We start from the raw sequence: 14,772 nt of genomic DNA, 5'->3' as shown, positions 1-14,772 counted from the left end.
ACCTGTGGCTGGAGGTTTGGTGATCTCAAACAGTACTGTTCCTGTCTCCATATCCCTGATCTTGAACCGTGTGAAGTCTATATTGTATACATTGTCTTCTGGACTACACAGATAGTCTGCAGGAAAAAGAAAAAGAAAAAAAAAAGAGAAAAATTTAGATTTTACAAATTTATCTTAAGTTAATGCCCCTGCTCCCTACTATTATTATATATATACTTTGTGAGTCAATGTCGTAATGATTAAATCAGCAGTTTAGTATCTTAATTCAGTATTAAATTGGATTTCATCTCATCTCTTAAATGTGCCTTAATGTACAAAATTCAGACTGCACAAAAAGGCTCACAAAATTTCAAAATCCCTGGTAGCAATTCAGGCAGGCATTCTTCAGATTTTGGTAACCCCAGAATGAATTTAAAAAAAAAAGACTTCAGCTGAACTTCACTGTGGACAAATCAGCAGGATCAAAAACTTTTGTGATCATATATTTTCTTCCAATAACAAGTCGAGAGAGTAGGGGTGCAAAGGATTTAAAGGAATTGTTTTTTTTTTTTTTTGATTTAAAGAACACTACGTACTTCTTCGATACCACAGCTAAAAACTAGTAGCAAAGCTAATAAAGGTCAAACATTTTTAAAGAAAAGTGAACCATGAGTTATAAAATAAGAACAACTAAACAAATTTCAAGTATAGATAAAATAGAACAAAGTTACAAATAAAATTTCTAACATTAGTTTTCAGTTACAGAAATTTAATAATTAAATGTAAAGTTACACTGCATAGTGCTCATTGTAATAATCTTTAAAGACTAATCTTTGTTGAAAGTTGTGTTTTGTTGTTTTATTAACATTAATGACAGACAGAAGTAGGTTTTTATAGGCTTCTGTCCCTTTAAGACAGATTAAAAAGATCCAATAAAATGATACACATGCAATTTCTTTATCCACTGTTTACGTTCATGTAAGACATAACTATGTAGCACTTGTAAAGATAGGTATTTTGAGATAACTTGAGATAATTGTGTGTAAATCTTTCAAGCTGAAAGAGAAGCAAAAAAGTAACCAATTCTGTGCTTGAACTGTGTCTGAAATGCTGCTCTCTGTGCGCATGAGTACAGATTTGAGTTCTCTTTAGCCTTTTCATGCGATTCAGTGGTTTAAAATTCTTCAATGTTTAAATCGGCAAGGCTTAAATACGTGCAAATGGTCAACTATGATCCGTTTCACCCCTACAAGTGAGAGAACAACGTGAATGAAGGAATTTTATATCATTATTCAAGATGTTAACACATTTTGGTAGCCCGACTGGAAGATAAGCGATTTTGCAAGCCCTGCACAAGACTTATTTAGGTGATTTTCTTGTCCTTTCATGTCCTTACATAAACTTTCCCCTCAGACTTTACCATAAAGACCAAGATGGAATTTTATAATAGGACACAGCAGTTTTCTCTTTCGCCTCTGGGTAAACATACAACTTGTGCAACCTTTTAAAGGGGTCATATGACGTTGCTAAAAAGAACATTATTTTGTGTATTTGGTGTGATGAAAGCTTCATGCGTTTTAAGGTTCAAAAAACATTTTCCACATACTGTACATTATTGTTTCTCCTCTATGCCCCGCCTTACTGAAACATGTAAATTTTTACAAAGCTCATTGTTCTGAAAGGTGAGGTGTACGCTGATTGGCCAGCTATCCAGTGTGTTGTGATTGGCCGAATACTTCAAGCGTGTGATAAAAATGTTATGCCCCTTAACATATTGTGATGCCGTGTCCCGGCGCGACAAGGCAAAACCAATAAAACCCATTACAAACGAGGCATTTGTAGCATCCAGTGGGGACATAATTACGGATAACAATGACTTATACTGTCTTTTTACGTGTTGCATTGCATTGCTACATGGTTGCAAAGGCCCGGGTGCTTGACTTAGTAAGAAATGGTCAAGATCCATGTGTTTCAGCAGACATCTTCACTGTCAACATTAAACCTGCCGCATGTAATGTAAACACAAGTGCACTCACAGTCCACGCTATTTTTGCTTCAGTAACCCCACAACCATGAGAAATGACAGTGCCAATTAGTGTTTGCTGCCCTGTAGGTAGTGCATTGTGGGTATTTTTTGCGAGACGTACCCATAAATTGTGCAGTTCGGAATTCTGACTCATTCTTAGGCAGTTCATTAGAGATGCCATAATGACTGTTCCCGTGGGATGTTAGACAAATAAATTAGACCCTGCTTAGGCAAACAGAGGCCACATTAAACATAACCCATTACAAGTCAATGATTTGGCCATCACCTATGTTTTACACAGAGCAATGGTAATCAATTAGTATTTTAGACTAAGAGCAGTGATTCATAATTTCCTGTTCAGAGTGCTAAAACAAACTACAGGGTATTTATATCTGTATTAAGCTCCATCTTGAATAAAGTGGTCAACTGCTAAATGAGCACCAACTAAACTAATCTGGACAGATAGAAATGTCTGATAGGGAACAAACCCCTATCCACAGCATTTAGCCAAGCAGCGACAAACAATAATGTGAGTAAAAACATCACATGCAATTCATCAAGGCTTACACAACAGCAGCATTTAAATTGCAAATGAGCTCTCTATTTAAATGCACAGTTGTTGGCCTTTGATATTCAGATTTATTTTTGTGTCTGATTTCCTGAGCAGACATTCTGGGGAGTAATTTGCTAAATCAGAGCTAGATAATGTTATTTCAGTTTCAAAATGAAACCCCTTATAGTCATGATTCTTTCATGTGTATTGTGTATAAATACATTGTCTGTAAAGTAACAACTAATAACGTTTACCAAAAAATCAGGATGATGTAGGATTTCATTTGATACAGAGACAATAAAAAAAACAGAGACACTTAAAAAAAATTCAAAAAAATAAATAAATTATATATATATATATATATATATATATATATATATATATATATATATATATATATATATATATATATATATATATATATATATATAAAACATTACATGACTTTTTTAGCTAATCTTACAGATCTAAAACACTTTTACAACCTAACTTCACTGTACGCAATAAAATTAGATTTGTAAAATGAAAATGTACTTAATTAAGTGCATACTTTATTGCCCATAACCAAATTTAAATCCACAACAGAGACATGTTGAAAATTAATTTGGGTGTTTTTTTTTTTGTTTGTTTGTTTTTTAGCCTCACAACATCTGACCTTGTATTTCATTTAATTAACACCGCTAAATGGCACATAGCACATGGTTATTTCTTTACTTCCAGTTGTAAGCAAAGTTAAAAAGTCAAATTGTGAAAGTGTAATAATGTGCAATGGCATTTTGTATAATATATACAAAATATTATATTACATGTATATTATATATTTTTAATGGCATGTGTCAGGAAATGTGTAGATGATATAGGGCTGGGCAATTAGGCCAAAAATATTTGGCATAAATCATACAATATTGATATTTACCACGATAATCATTTACAATTAATAGGAAAATAAATGCTTTCCACGTTTGCTATAGGCCTGAATGTAAACATAAATTGTTTGTTCACAAGCTCCACAGAGAAGCTAATTTACAGTCCCCCTTGAAATTCATTTTATTTTCCCGCAAATTCTGTGTTTTCCCATTATTTTTTTTCCCAGATTCTGCGTTTTATGATTTAATACAAATGTATCATTAAAAATGGTGTCTAATGAACTAAATTAATAAAGCTATAACAATGAAATCAATATTTTAAAATGCAAACATATGATAATGTAACAATTAATTTACAACGAAACAGCATTTTTACTGCACAACAGAACTGTATAAATTAAATCATGGTTGAGAAAATCTTGTATGATATTCCTTAAATAATAATACAAAAACTTTGAGAAAAACATTCATTTTAATTATGAAATAATTAATTAATTAATTAAATTAAATCCTAATTTCAAGATCAACCAAATTTATTTTGGCAGTTTGTCATGAAGATCTTTGAGCTTCAGTGTATTTGACAGTAGTTTTTTTCTCAAATGAAACTGTGAAAAGCTTGTGAAGTGGCTAAGAGCAGCTCTGGTTGGGTTTAGCAAGCTGTCTGAACTGCACCAAATAGTAGTACATTGTGCTCTTTATAAAGTCTTGATACAGTATTTGCAAATACCACAAAACCCTATTTGTGACACACCAATTCTTCTATACTGTTTAGAAGGAATATGCAAATTCAAATACAAACCCGATTCCAAAAAAGTTGGGACACTGTACAAATTGTGAATAAAAACAGAATGCAATGATGTGGAAGTTTCAAATTTCAATATTTTATTCAGAATACAACATAGATGACATATCAAATGTTTAAACTGAGAAAATGTATCATTTTAAGGGAAAAATAAGTTGATTTTAAATTTCATGGCATCAACACATCTCAAAAAAGTTGGGACAAGGCCATGTTTACCACTGTGTGGCATCCCCTCTTCTTTTTATAACAGTCTGCAAACGTCTGGGGACTGAGGAGACAAGTTACCAGGAATAGGAATAGGAATGCTGTCCCATTCTTATCTAATACAGGCTTCTAGTTGCTCAACTGTCTTAGGTCTTCTTTGTCGCATCTTCCTATTTATGATGCGACAAATATTTTCTATGGGTGAAAGATCTGGAATGCAGGCTGGCCATTTCAGTACCCGGATCCTCCTTCTAAGCAGCCATGATGTTGTAATTGATGCAGTATGTGGTCTGGCATTGTCATGTTGGAAAATGCAAGGTCTTCCCTGAAAGAGGCGACGTCTGGATGGGAGCATATGTTGTTCTAGAACTTGGATATACCTTTCACAGCATTGATGGTGCCTTTCCAGATGTGTAAGCTGCCCATGCCACACGCAGTCATGCAACCCCATACCTTCAGAGATGCAGGCTTCTGAACTGAGCGCTGATAACAACTTGGGTTGTCCTTGACGTCTTTAGTCCGGATGACATGGCGTCCCAGTTTTCCGAAAAGAACTTCAAATTTTGATTCGTCTGACCACAGAACAGTTTTCCACTTTGCCACAGTCCATTTTAAATGAGCCTTGGCCCAGAGAAAATGCCTGCGCTTCAAGATCATGTTTAGATATGGCTTCTTTTTTGACCTATAGAGATTTAGCCGGCAATGGCGAATGGCACGGTGGATTGTGTTCACCGACAATGTTTTCTGGAAGTATTCCCAAGCACATTTTGTGAATTTCATTAAAGTAGCATTCCTGTATGTGATGCAATGCCGTCTAAGGGCCCGAAGATCACGGGCATCCAGTATGGTTTTCCGGCCTTGACCCTTACGCACAGAGATTGTTCCAGAATTCTCTGAATCTTTGGATGATATTATGCACTGTAGATGATAACTTCAAACTCTTTGCAATTTTTCTCTGAGAAACTCCTTTCTGATATTGCTCCACTATTATTCACCGCAGCACTGGGGGAATTGGTGATCCTCTGCCCAATTCGACTTCAGAGAGACACTGCCACTCTGAGAGGCTCTTTTTATACACAATCATGTTGCCAATTGACCTAATAAGTTGCAAATTGGTCCTCCAGCTGTTCCTTATATGTACATTTAACTTTTCCGGTCTCTTATTGCTACCTGTCCCAACTTTTTTGGAATGTGTAGCTCTCATGAAATCCAAAATGAGCCAATATTTGGCATGACATTTCAAAACGTCTCACTTTCAACATTTGATATGTTATCTATATTCTATTGTGAATAAAATATAAGTTTATGAGATTTGTAAATTATTCCATTCCTTTTTTACTCACAATTTGTACAGTGTCCCAAATTTTTTGGAATCGGGTTTGTACATCTAATGTGTTCACTGTTCCCCAAACATGTGCATAACATGTTAAAAACCATCTCCATTCTCCAGTTATAAAGATCCAGCCTCTGAATGTTTTCAACACTGCGTCCATGCTGAATAAGTCCACCATGTAGTATCCTGAGAGAAGGTATTCCCATGGTCACATGCAGTAGTTTAGCCCTTCCTCTCTGGACAGTGTACATGTGCTCCCCTAGGAGCCCAGGGCCCAGATTAGGCCCTAAGAAGCTTAAGGCGTCTCAACATGGCAGGGATGGATTGGGATGCGATCAGATGATTTAATGGGAAGGCAGGCTCTGTGCACCTCTCTCTGCTGCACTTCAATGTGATCTAACTGCAACTGAACAAACACAGTCCTCAAGCATATGTTTTCCGATCCAAAACCGGTTTTGTAATGACACTCCTCACACAGCGCACAAAAACAGACTCTGACCTGGAAATAACTGAATGGAATGACCCATATACATAAGTGAGCTCTCTCAAAAAAAAGTTGGTTTCTGGATTATGAGACTCTGCAATAGTAGAATAATAAGTAGAAGTAAAAGTAGAAGAAGAAGAAGAAGAAGAAGAAGAAATTTAATAAATCAGCAAAGTACCTGAATTTGGCTTAAAGGGTCCTATTATGCTCTTTTCCAAAGTTTTGATTTTGTTTTTGGGTATACTAGGTTGTTCGAAAAACACATACATTTTTCACATATTTTACATTATTACAACACCTCTCTCCCCAGTCTGGCATGAATGGCTCAAATATTTCCTGTATCAAATGTGAAATACGAAATGTGCTGTGAATGGTTAGCTGGGCCAGTGTGTGTTGTGATTGGCTCCACTCGGTGGCTGGTTGGGAAATGTCATGCCCCTTACCATAGCCACCTGTGAGCTTCAGTGTAAATATTGCATCAAAATCAAATCCATTTGAACGCGATTTAAACCTGGATGATTGTAACCACTTTAAGTTTGTCTGCCTTGGGAAAGCTAGCGTGTCTCCGACATAAAGATAACACTCGTTGCCTTCTCTAGTGCAGCTCAACCAGGTCTTGTCCCATTCATTGATATTTGTGATATCACAAATCCCGGAAAATATGCGTTGTAGTCCAAACGAGTTGTTCGCTGTAGTTTTTGAAAAGTGATTTATGTTAAACAAAATATCTCCTTTTGAATTGGACTTTGAGCTTTGTAACTTTGCAGATCATATTTTATGCTCACACAGCAACATTACAGACTAACTAAAGTTGAAAAAGTAAAAAAGCATAACAGGGCCCCTTTAAGAGATAAGCATTTTACAATAAGGTTTCATTTGTTAACATTACTTAACCACATTAGTTAACATGAAAAAATACTTTAATGAAAAATGCAAAATTGCCAAATCTTCATTTCAAGACAAAATTAATAAAATCAAAAGTTGTATTGGTTAGCATTTAACTGACCTGAGCAAACATGAACTTTCAATGCACAGTTGTATTTTTTTTTAACCAACTGTGTAACACTTTAGATTAGGGAACACTATTCAATATTAACTACTTGCTTATTAGCATGCATATTACTAGAATATTGGCTGTTATAAAGCACACAATGTCTTATTCTGCATGACCATATCCTAGATCCCTTAAAGGGGCCATCGGACGCCCAAGTTGTTATGATTCTTTAGGGTCTTTATGAAATGTTTGTAACATACTTTGGTTAAAATTCATCAATGGTCGTGTAAAACAACATCCTTTTTACCTTGTTAAAAACAGCTCTAATCGCAGCTACCTACTACTATAACTACAGTACCTACGTAGAAACTAGGGCTGGTCCGAATACCATTTTTTGAGCTTCGAAGCTTCGGTAGTAATCAACACTAAATATTCAAAGCTTGGGAGGGAGGGGGCTGAACATATTCTTCTCTCTAACACCGTGTCTATACCTGACACAAGCGGCGCGGCGTGACAAAATACAATAGAACCTATATTGTCTACACTGAATGTGGTGTGCGTGGCTGACAAATTCACTTCATGCGTGGCGGGTGTGTTGCTGCAGACCCAAGGGAGTGCAGTGTTGCGTTTTGGTTAATTAATAAACTTTTAATAAACTACAGAACAGTGCAAGCCAGAAGCAGCGCACCTCACGCGGGCAGGGCTTATATGCTCCGAGAACGAACACTGCACTAGTGATAAAAAACACAGGTCTGTTAATAGCAATACTTTTAATATAGACAAAACTATTATTAGGCTGGGCTACTGTACGTTTCTTTATTTTTTTTATGACTGCCGTATTTAAAAGTATTTTCCAAACAAATTAAGTGCATGTTTTTATCATGTGTAAAATTACTGGATTAACATGCCAGATAAAAGCAGTTTGTTTTTGTTTTTTTACACCAACAATATACTATAGGCCTACTACTTACAAACTTGATGTTCTGTTGTGGTAGGCCATTTTCAAATCGCATATTTGGTATACTGCCATTGTCTTGTCCTCACTCAATTTAAAATGCTCCCACACAGCTGAGGTCTTGGCATTTTTGTCTTCTCCTCCAGATGAACTGAATCATGACGTTCATTCATGGGCGATTCATATTCAAGGGCGAATGAAAACCGTTTCACGGGGGATGCCAGGTGTTTGAGAAAATAAATAAATAAATAAAAATAATATTTGAATCTCAAAATTGAAAAATCGAATGCCAACCCATCGAAGGAATATTCAAATAATTGAATATTCTGGTCCAGCCCTAGTAGAAACCAGCTGCAGACTGAAACAGCTCGCTGGATGACACAGTTTCAAGCTCAGACTGCCAATAACAAATTGGCTGCAGTGTGTTTTCTTTTTAGCATTTCTGAACTGGAAGACATTCAAGAAACCTAATTAAATGCTAAAAAAGCAAAAGTGAAAACTTAATCCGATGTCCCCTTTAACCCTTTCCAATACCTAAACTACAAACAACCTGCCTTACTATCAATAAGAAGCAAATTAGGAGTTTAATGAGGGAAAACTCTTAGTTAATAGTAAATATTTGTTCCCTACTCTACAACATTAACCACTAACATTAACAAATATTAATAAATACTAAAACAAATGTATTGTTCTTTGTAAGTTAACAAATGGGACCTTACTGTAAAGAGTTACAGAAAAATTAATCAGAGTATTGACATCTGTCATAGGATTTTTAAAATCAGTTGATTCTTAAATCACAGTTGCCGCTTTCTGTTTTAAATTGAAATTTCACATGTAGTTTACAAAAAAATTAAGCTGTTCGTTACAACCAGGAAGTGAGCCGTTTCTATAGTGGTCAGAGGGCAACACATACACACAAAAACACTAGGTTATGTATATTCATTCACTGGAAGATGTTTACAATAACTGACTCACCTTTAAACCCGTTAAGTAATCTGTGCAGTGAATGACAGCGATAGTAATGCGGATTACTGCTGCTATGTAATTCCTCAGTATCCGCTACATAACTAACACCTTTAGAGCAAGACAAATTAATGTAATATCGACTGCGGTTCACTGACCACAAATGAAGCTTTCTCCACCACATCATGCCATCTGGCTATTCATCTACGCCAAGAGAGATACAGAGAGTGATGGAGTCTGCACGAGCGTGTATTGGAATGTGTGTAGCGGTACATTAATAAGAGGTGGCCTGTAATCCGCTCTCGGGCACATCACCCAAAACACTGAGGTAATGCACAGAGTAACAGGTGTGTGTCTATGAGTTGGGAATGAGCCTGTGTCACACTAACATGTCTCATGGTGGGCGGCAGAGACAGAGTGTGCCGGAAGGGTTCTACTCAACTGCTCCCGGAAGCTACACAGATTTTCTCTTTAGGAATACAGCCAACATTTTGTCAGAGCCATGGTTTAGGAGTTCCAACATTGAGCTGTGATGCTCATGCAAGCAATGATAGTTTAAATTCACTGTGCCACACTGTATCCAGCATGCAACTGAGAATGGTAATGATACTCATTCCAGCTGTGAGGGACAAAAGATTTTGGTTACATTTTATTTTAGGTGGCCTTGTTACAGTGTAATTACACATTTATGCACTGATTATTAATTGAAAACATGTACTTACTGTAGGGATAGGGTTGGATTATGGTTTGGTTTTGTATTAGTTGCATGTAATTATGCATAATATACACTGTTATTACTGTACCAAGTACATGTAACGAGCAATGTATATAAAAAAAAAAGTGTTACCAAGATTTTATATTCTAAAATAAGATAACTAAAAGGCAAAATATAAATAAGGGCAAAAAATAAATTAAAATAAAGACAAGAAAAAAAAAAAAAGACCACTGCTTGCTTGAAAAAATATATGGAGCAAAAATATAGAGATGTGTATGAAACATGATTCATAAAAATGAGAATGTCTGTACTTTTTTGACCTTTAGGCACACGGTAACCAACTATTTAAAACATGCTGTGGGTATATTCATTAACATACTCGCGCAACCACCAAAATAACCACAAACGTTTGCTACATTTAAGCAGTCATAAACTGAAAAAAAGCTTGCTAAGAGTATCATCAGCAAAATAAACAACCACAAGGTCTGATAAGCCCGAAATATGTGAGCAACCACTCACTAATCAATATCACGGAATTCCAATTAACAGTGGTTATTTTCTACAAATTAACTTTTCAAATATGTTCTGAGCATGTAAACAAAAGCTAAAACTAGATGCTTTGACATAAGTACAAAGCAATCCTTAACTAGGAATCACTAACTGATATTTCAAATGAACATATTTAGATCAATGGTTCTGAACTGGTAGATCTTAACCCTAAAATGACAGGGTCCGCTGAGAACCACTGATCTAGATGCCACATTCAGTAGTCACTCTGAACAGGACCAGAACACTGTCATTTTGAAAGCGAGAATTTAATGGGTTGTGCACGTTCTTGCAAAATGTGTTTGCATACGCACGAACAGGAAAACCTCAATGGGTACTTGATGTTCTTATCACACAAACACACATGCACATTGTAGAGCAAGAGAACCTGATAGAGGTCACAGTATTACACACGTCTGGTAGGTTTAGGCTCAGTTTTGTAAATACCCAGCCAAAAAATCACTTCATGGCCAGCACAGGCATGACCGCCATGCCTTTGGCGGTTTTAACGTGACCTTGGATCATTCTGCATTAGCATCAAGCAACACCATGGTGAGAGGATGGGCCGCTGTACAAACACGACCAACCTACTGGCATGACATAGAAGCATTTAAAGTGCTGAGCAAGAATAGAAAACATTAGTGGATGCGTGTTATGTGAACTCTGCGTGGACATCCTTCAGCATCATTGCTTGAAACTGAACAAAGCTGTCTCTTTAAATAACTGCTCTCTGATCACACAGTCTGGGTTTATACAAATATGTTAATCTATGTAAATGACTCATATGGCAGTTGGAATGGTTTCTCCAGTTTGTTTCTGTTCAATAACTCTTTTAATTAGCTCTCAGACATCAGTTTGTCTTAGTGATTTATCAATTTAAGTTTACAAAATTTACCAAAAATACAAACTAAAGTCATATATCAAAAATTACAAGTTAATAGTTCAGCATTATCAGACAGACACTTTAGCATTATAATGCATATAACAACCATCCAACATTATTACTAATATTATAAGCAGAAAAGGCCTTGTACAACATTAAATGAACCAAACTGGTCTAATTATTAAAAGGAACAGTTCAACAAAATGTCATTGCAGGCCCTTTTTTTTGTAATGTAATGTAATTAGTGCCCAATGCTTCAAAATGACAGCAGAAGTATAATACATAACATATCTCATAAGATTAGTCAGTGTGACTCATGCACCATAACCCAAGTCTTGTTCAAACAGTAGCAGGAACAGGCCAAAAATTATAAGTTATTCACTGATAATCTTCCCATCTGGTTTTTACAAAGCTCAACGTTCTGAAAAGCGAGGTGTACTCTGATTGGCCAGCTATCCAGTGCATTGTGATTGGCCGAATACGACAAACAACAAGCTCTAACAGTTACTCTACACTGCTCAAAACTCGCGTCTGAATCATCAGTGGCAAATCCTTTACATATGAAAATATACTTACAGACTGCGAGTCAGAAGCACCTGACTGTCCTTGCAAAGTTGGAATTGCCCCACTTTATAGAAACAGACACCGACATTGTAGGCTACTCTCACAAGAAACAGTCCTCATCCTCTGCAAAATGCGCTGCACACATCTGAATATTTGGGTTGAACTGTTCTGGAACAGTGTTGAAAATACAAAATAACCACTGATTTCCAGTTCTGTCCTCTTTTGGAAGGACAAACAAAGCAGTTTCGTTTTCACAACGAAACACACAGTCTCTCCACAACATGGCGCCGGTGGCAACAGCGAAAATAAGTAACGCCTTCTTTCATTGCGTGAACATTTGGGCAGCGTTATGCAAATCTTCCCACATCATGACGTAGACATGTGCGGGGCGTGTAAGACTGAGCCATTTTAGGTAGGCATGGTTGACTCTTAACTTTTATAAAGAATATCTCTTTGGATTTGAGACTTCAGTCTATGCAACTTTACAGATCTTCTTTATGCACCGAGAGCTTGTAACACTCCAAAGAGAAAGGAAAAATTGAAATCGCATCATATGACCCCTTTAAAATTTAATCTTAACACAATTCTAAGGTAACCCAGAGTGACTTTAGTTGTTTTTACAATTTTTTTTTTTTTCATAAATTTACAAAAAATGTAGTACAAAATGTATTGATGATTTGTTCATGAAAATATTTGTATGCAAATTTTATTATTTGACATGAAAATGTCAAATAGTGATATGTACAACACATATGGTCAAATTTATCAAGTCTGGTTTTCAGTTAGCATACTAACCAATTACTGCCAAGCTAACATTTCGTCATCCATGTCCTAAAGTTTGGATACGTAATCATATCAAAACACTGATATTAAAACATGCAATATAATGGACATGATAGTACATTCCATTCAAAACTATTAATCTTCAGATGTCAAAGGGAACACATTTATTATTATCATCATTATCATCAGGCATTACAAACAGCTATCCCTTGGGGTCCAAGGGGGATTGGAATCTGCAGGAGGATTGAATTTTTCCTGACACCGGGCCGTGCTAAGGACACTAGGTTGCAAAGAAGTGGTGTACATTTTTAGCACATTAAGCTTGGCAGATTAGCCATCTGGAGTTTAGAGGTACAGATATAGACACTAGAATAAGACACAGGAAATGACAGTAAGAGCAGACAGTGGAGAGCACCAAAAGGGCAAGAGATGCAGCCATGTATATGGGGGTGAAAAAAGCCCTAAATGTGTACAATTAGTCACATGGCATTTACAGCTCAAAACAACCTGGCTCAAGAACAGAGGACACAAAGGTGTTTTATGATTTTAAAAAGTATAGTGATTTAATATGGTGTTAATGTTGGGTTTATGCATACAGAATGATTTGGGAGGTGGGGGGGAACTTGCATGGCTGAATCGTTCACAATAAGATCAATACCCTTAAATGTTCTTGGATCAATGAATCAATGCACTTAAGAAATAGAAAGGTTAAATTTACATTTTATGCTGACTTTAAACATTTACACAGACCATCAGTATAGAACAAAATCCCTACTACCCATTAGTCTTAATTTTCTATTAATTTTATGCTGACTTTAAACATTTACACAGACCATCAGTATAGAACAAAATCCCTACTACCCATTAGTCTTAATTTTCTATTAATTTTATGTTAAACTCAGATTGCAAATTTACAGTTCTGTAACAGTGACTGGGAGTTGAAGTTGTGATTCTTAAGTAAGCAGGATCTAAATGTATGTTTAGCAGTGCTTTCATTTTTGCTGGAGAAGACAAAGTTATGCAGAGTCGCATATTTGAATATATGCCAATATAATTTCATTAGATCAACACTGAAGCTGGGTCACATGTTGAATTATTCAACTCCGAGCTAGGTAAGAGGTAAACAATGCAGAAACTGCAGTTCAGGGCTAACATTGAGGTAAAACAAACTGTCTTGTTGAAGTATGATTTTACACACTGCGCGCACTGAATGCAGTCTTAAGAAAAAACAACATAGTTGGTAAACTTAGGAAGAGTAATGAGTTTTTTTTTCTGATTTGCTTGTCTTCTATAGTACAGCCTTGTATAAATTACTTTCTGATAATTGTGTGCATAGAGTTGGAACTGGAACAGGATATTACATTTAAATAAAAAATGAATACGGGAGAGGACAAGGGTTTTTGTCAAAGTACTTTAAACACCTAGTCCAAGCACATTCATTTGAATTATATTTCATCAGATGTGGATAGTAAATCCATGTACTTTTATTTTGAGCCTCTAGAGCACATTCTTAATGATGATTAACATCTAAAACTGACTGGGTGAAACATAAAATAGATATAGATTCTGTGTCTGTTTAAGACAAAGAATGGGAGAAAGAAGAGAAATGAAAATGAAGTTATGACAGCATAGTTCAAATAAGACCCTCAAAAAGTTTATTATATTACAGGGGTCATATGATGCGATTTAAATTTTTCCTTTCACTTTGGAGTGTTACAAGCTCTTGGTGCATAAAGAAGATCTGTAAAGTAGCAAAGACTAAAGTCTCAAATCAAAAGAGATATTCTTTATAAAAGTAAAGGGTTTTTCATTGGTCAGTCGTTGAGGCCTATTTCTGATTGGTTGTTGCCGTTTTGACAGCGTTTATGCCTAGAGCAAAGAGAAAGAAATCGAAGAGAAGAGTACTTGGCCATGCGCAAACGCACGGGACACAGTCTAAGCACATACATGCTTACTTTAAGTAAAGAGGAGAGATTCGCGATTGCACTGAACTCGTTTAAAGTGCAGGCATACTAGCCCAGAGAAAATTCTTACAAGAGCAACGTGTATCTGAGAGCGCGCGCCCAGTTCAGCGCTCAGCACATTATATTCCGCGCTCGAGGAGAAGAGATTCGCGCTCGGG

At 36.1% G+C, this 14,772-nt stretch overlaps 1 protein-coding gene across 1 annotated transcript in view; it reads right to left on the bottom strand.

Moving 5' to 3' along the window:
• Positions 1-14,772, bottom strand: part of LOC109045858 (protein unc-119 homolog A-like) — a 30,806-nt gene that overhangs the window by 3,941 nt on the left and 12,093 nt on the right. The window contains exon 2 of the mRNA XM_019063671.2: positions 3-116. Coding sequence (XP_018919216.2) covers positions 3-116 — 114 coding nt within the window. The remainder of the gene's footprint in view (positions 1-2; positions 117-14,772) is intronic.

This window comes from Cyprinus carpio, chromosome A21 (genome assembly GCF_018340385.1).
Source record: "Cyprinus carpio isolate SPL01 chromosome A21, ASM1834038v1, whole genome shotgun sequence".
NCBI classification, from domain to species: domain Eukaryota; kingdom Metazoa; phylum Chordata; class Actinopteri; order Cypriniformes; family Cyprinidae; genus Cyprinus; species Cyprinus carpio.
Note: the sequence above shows the minus strand (reverse complement) of the source record. Positions and strands in the feature narration are given on the sequence as shown.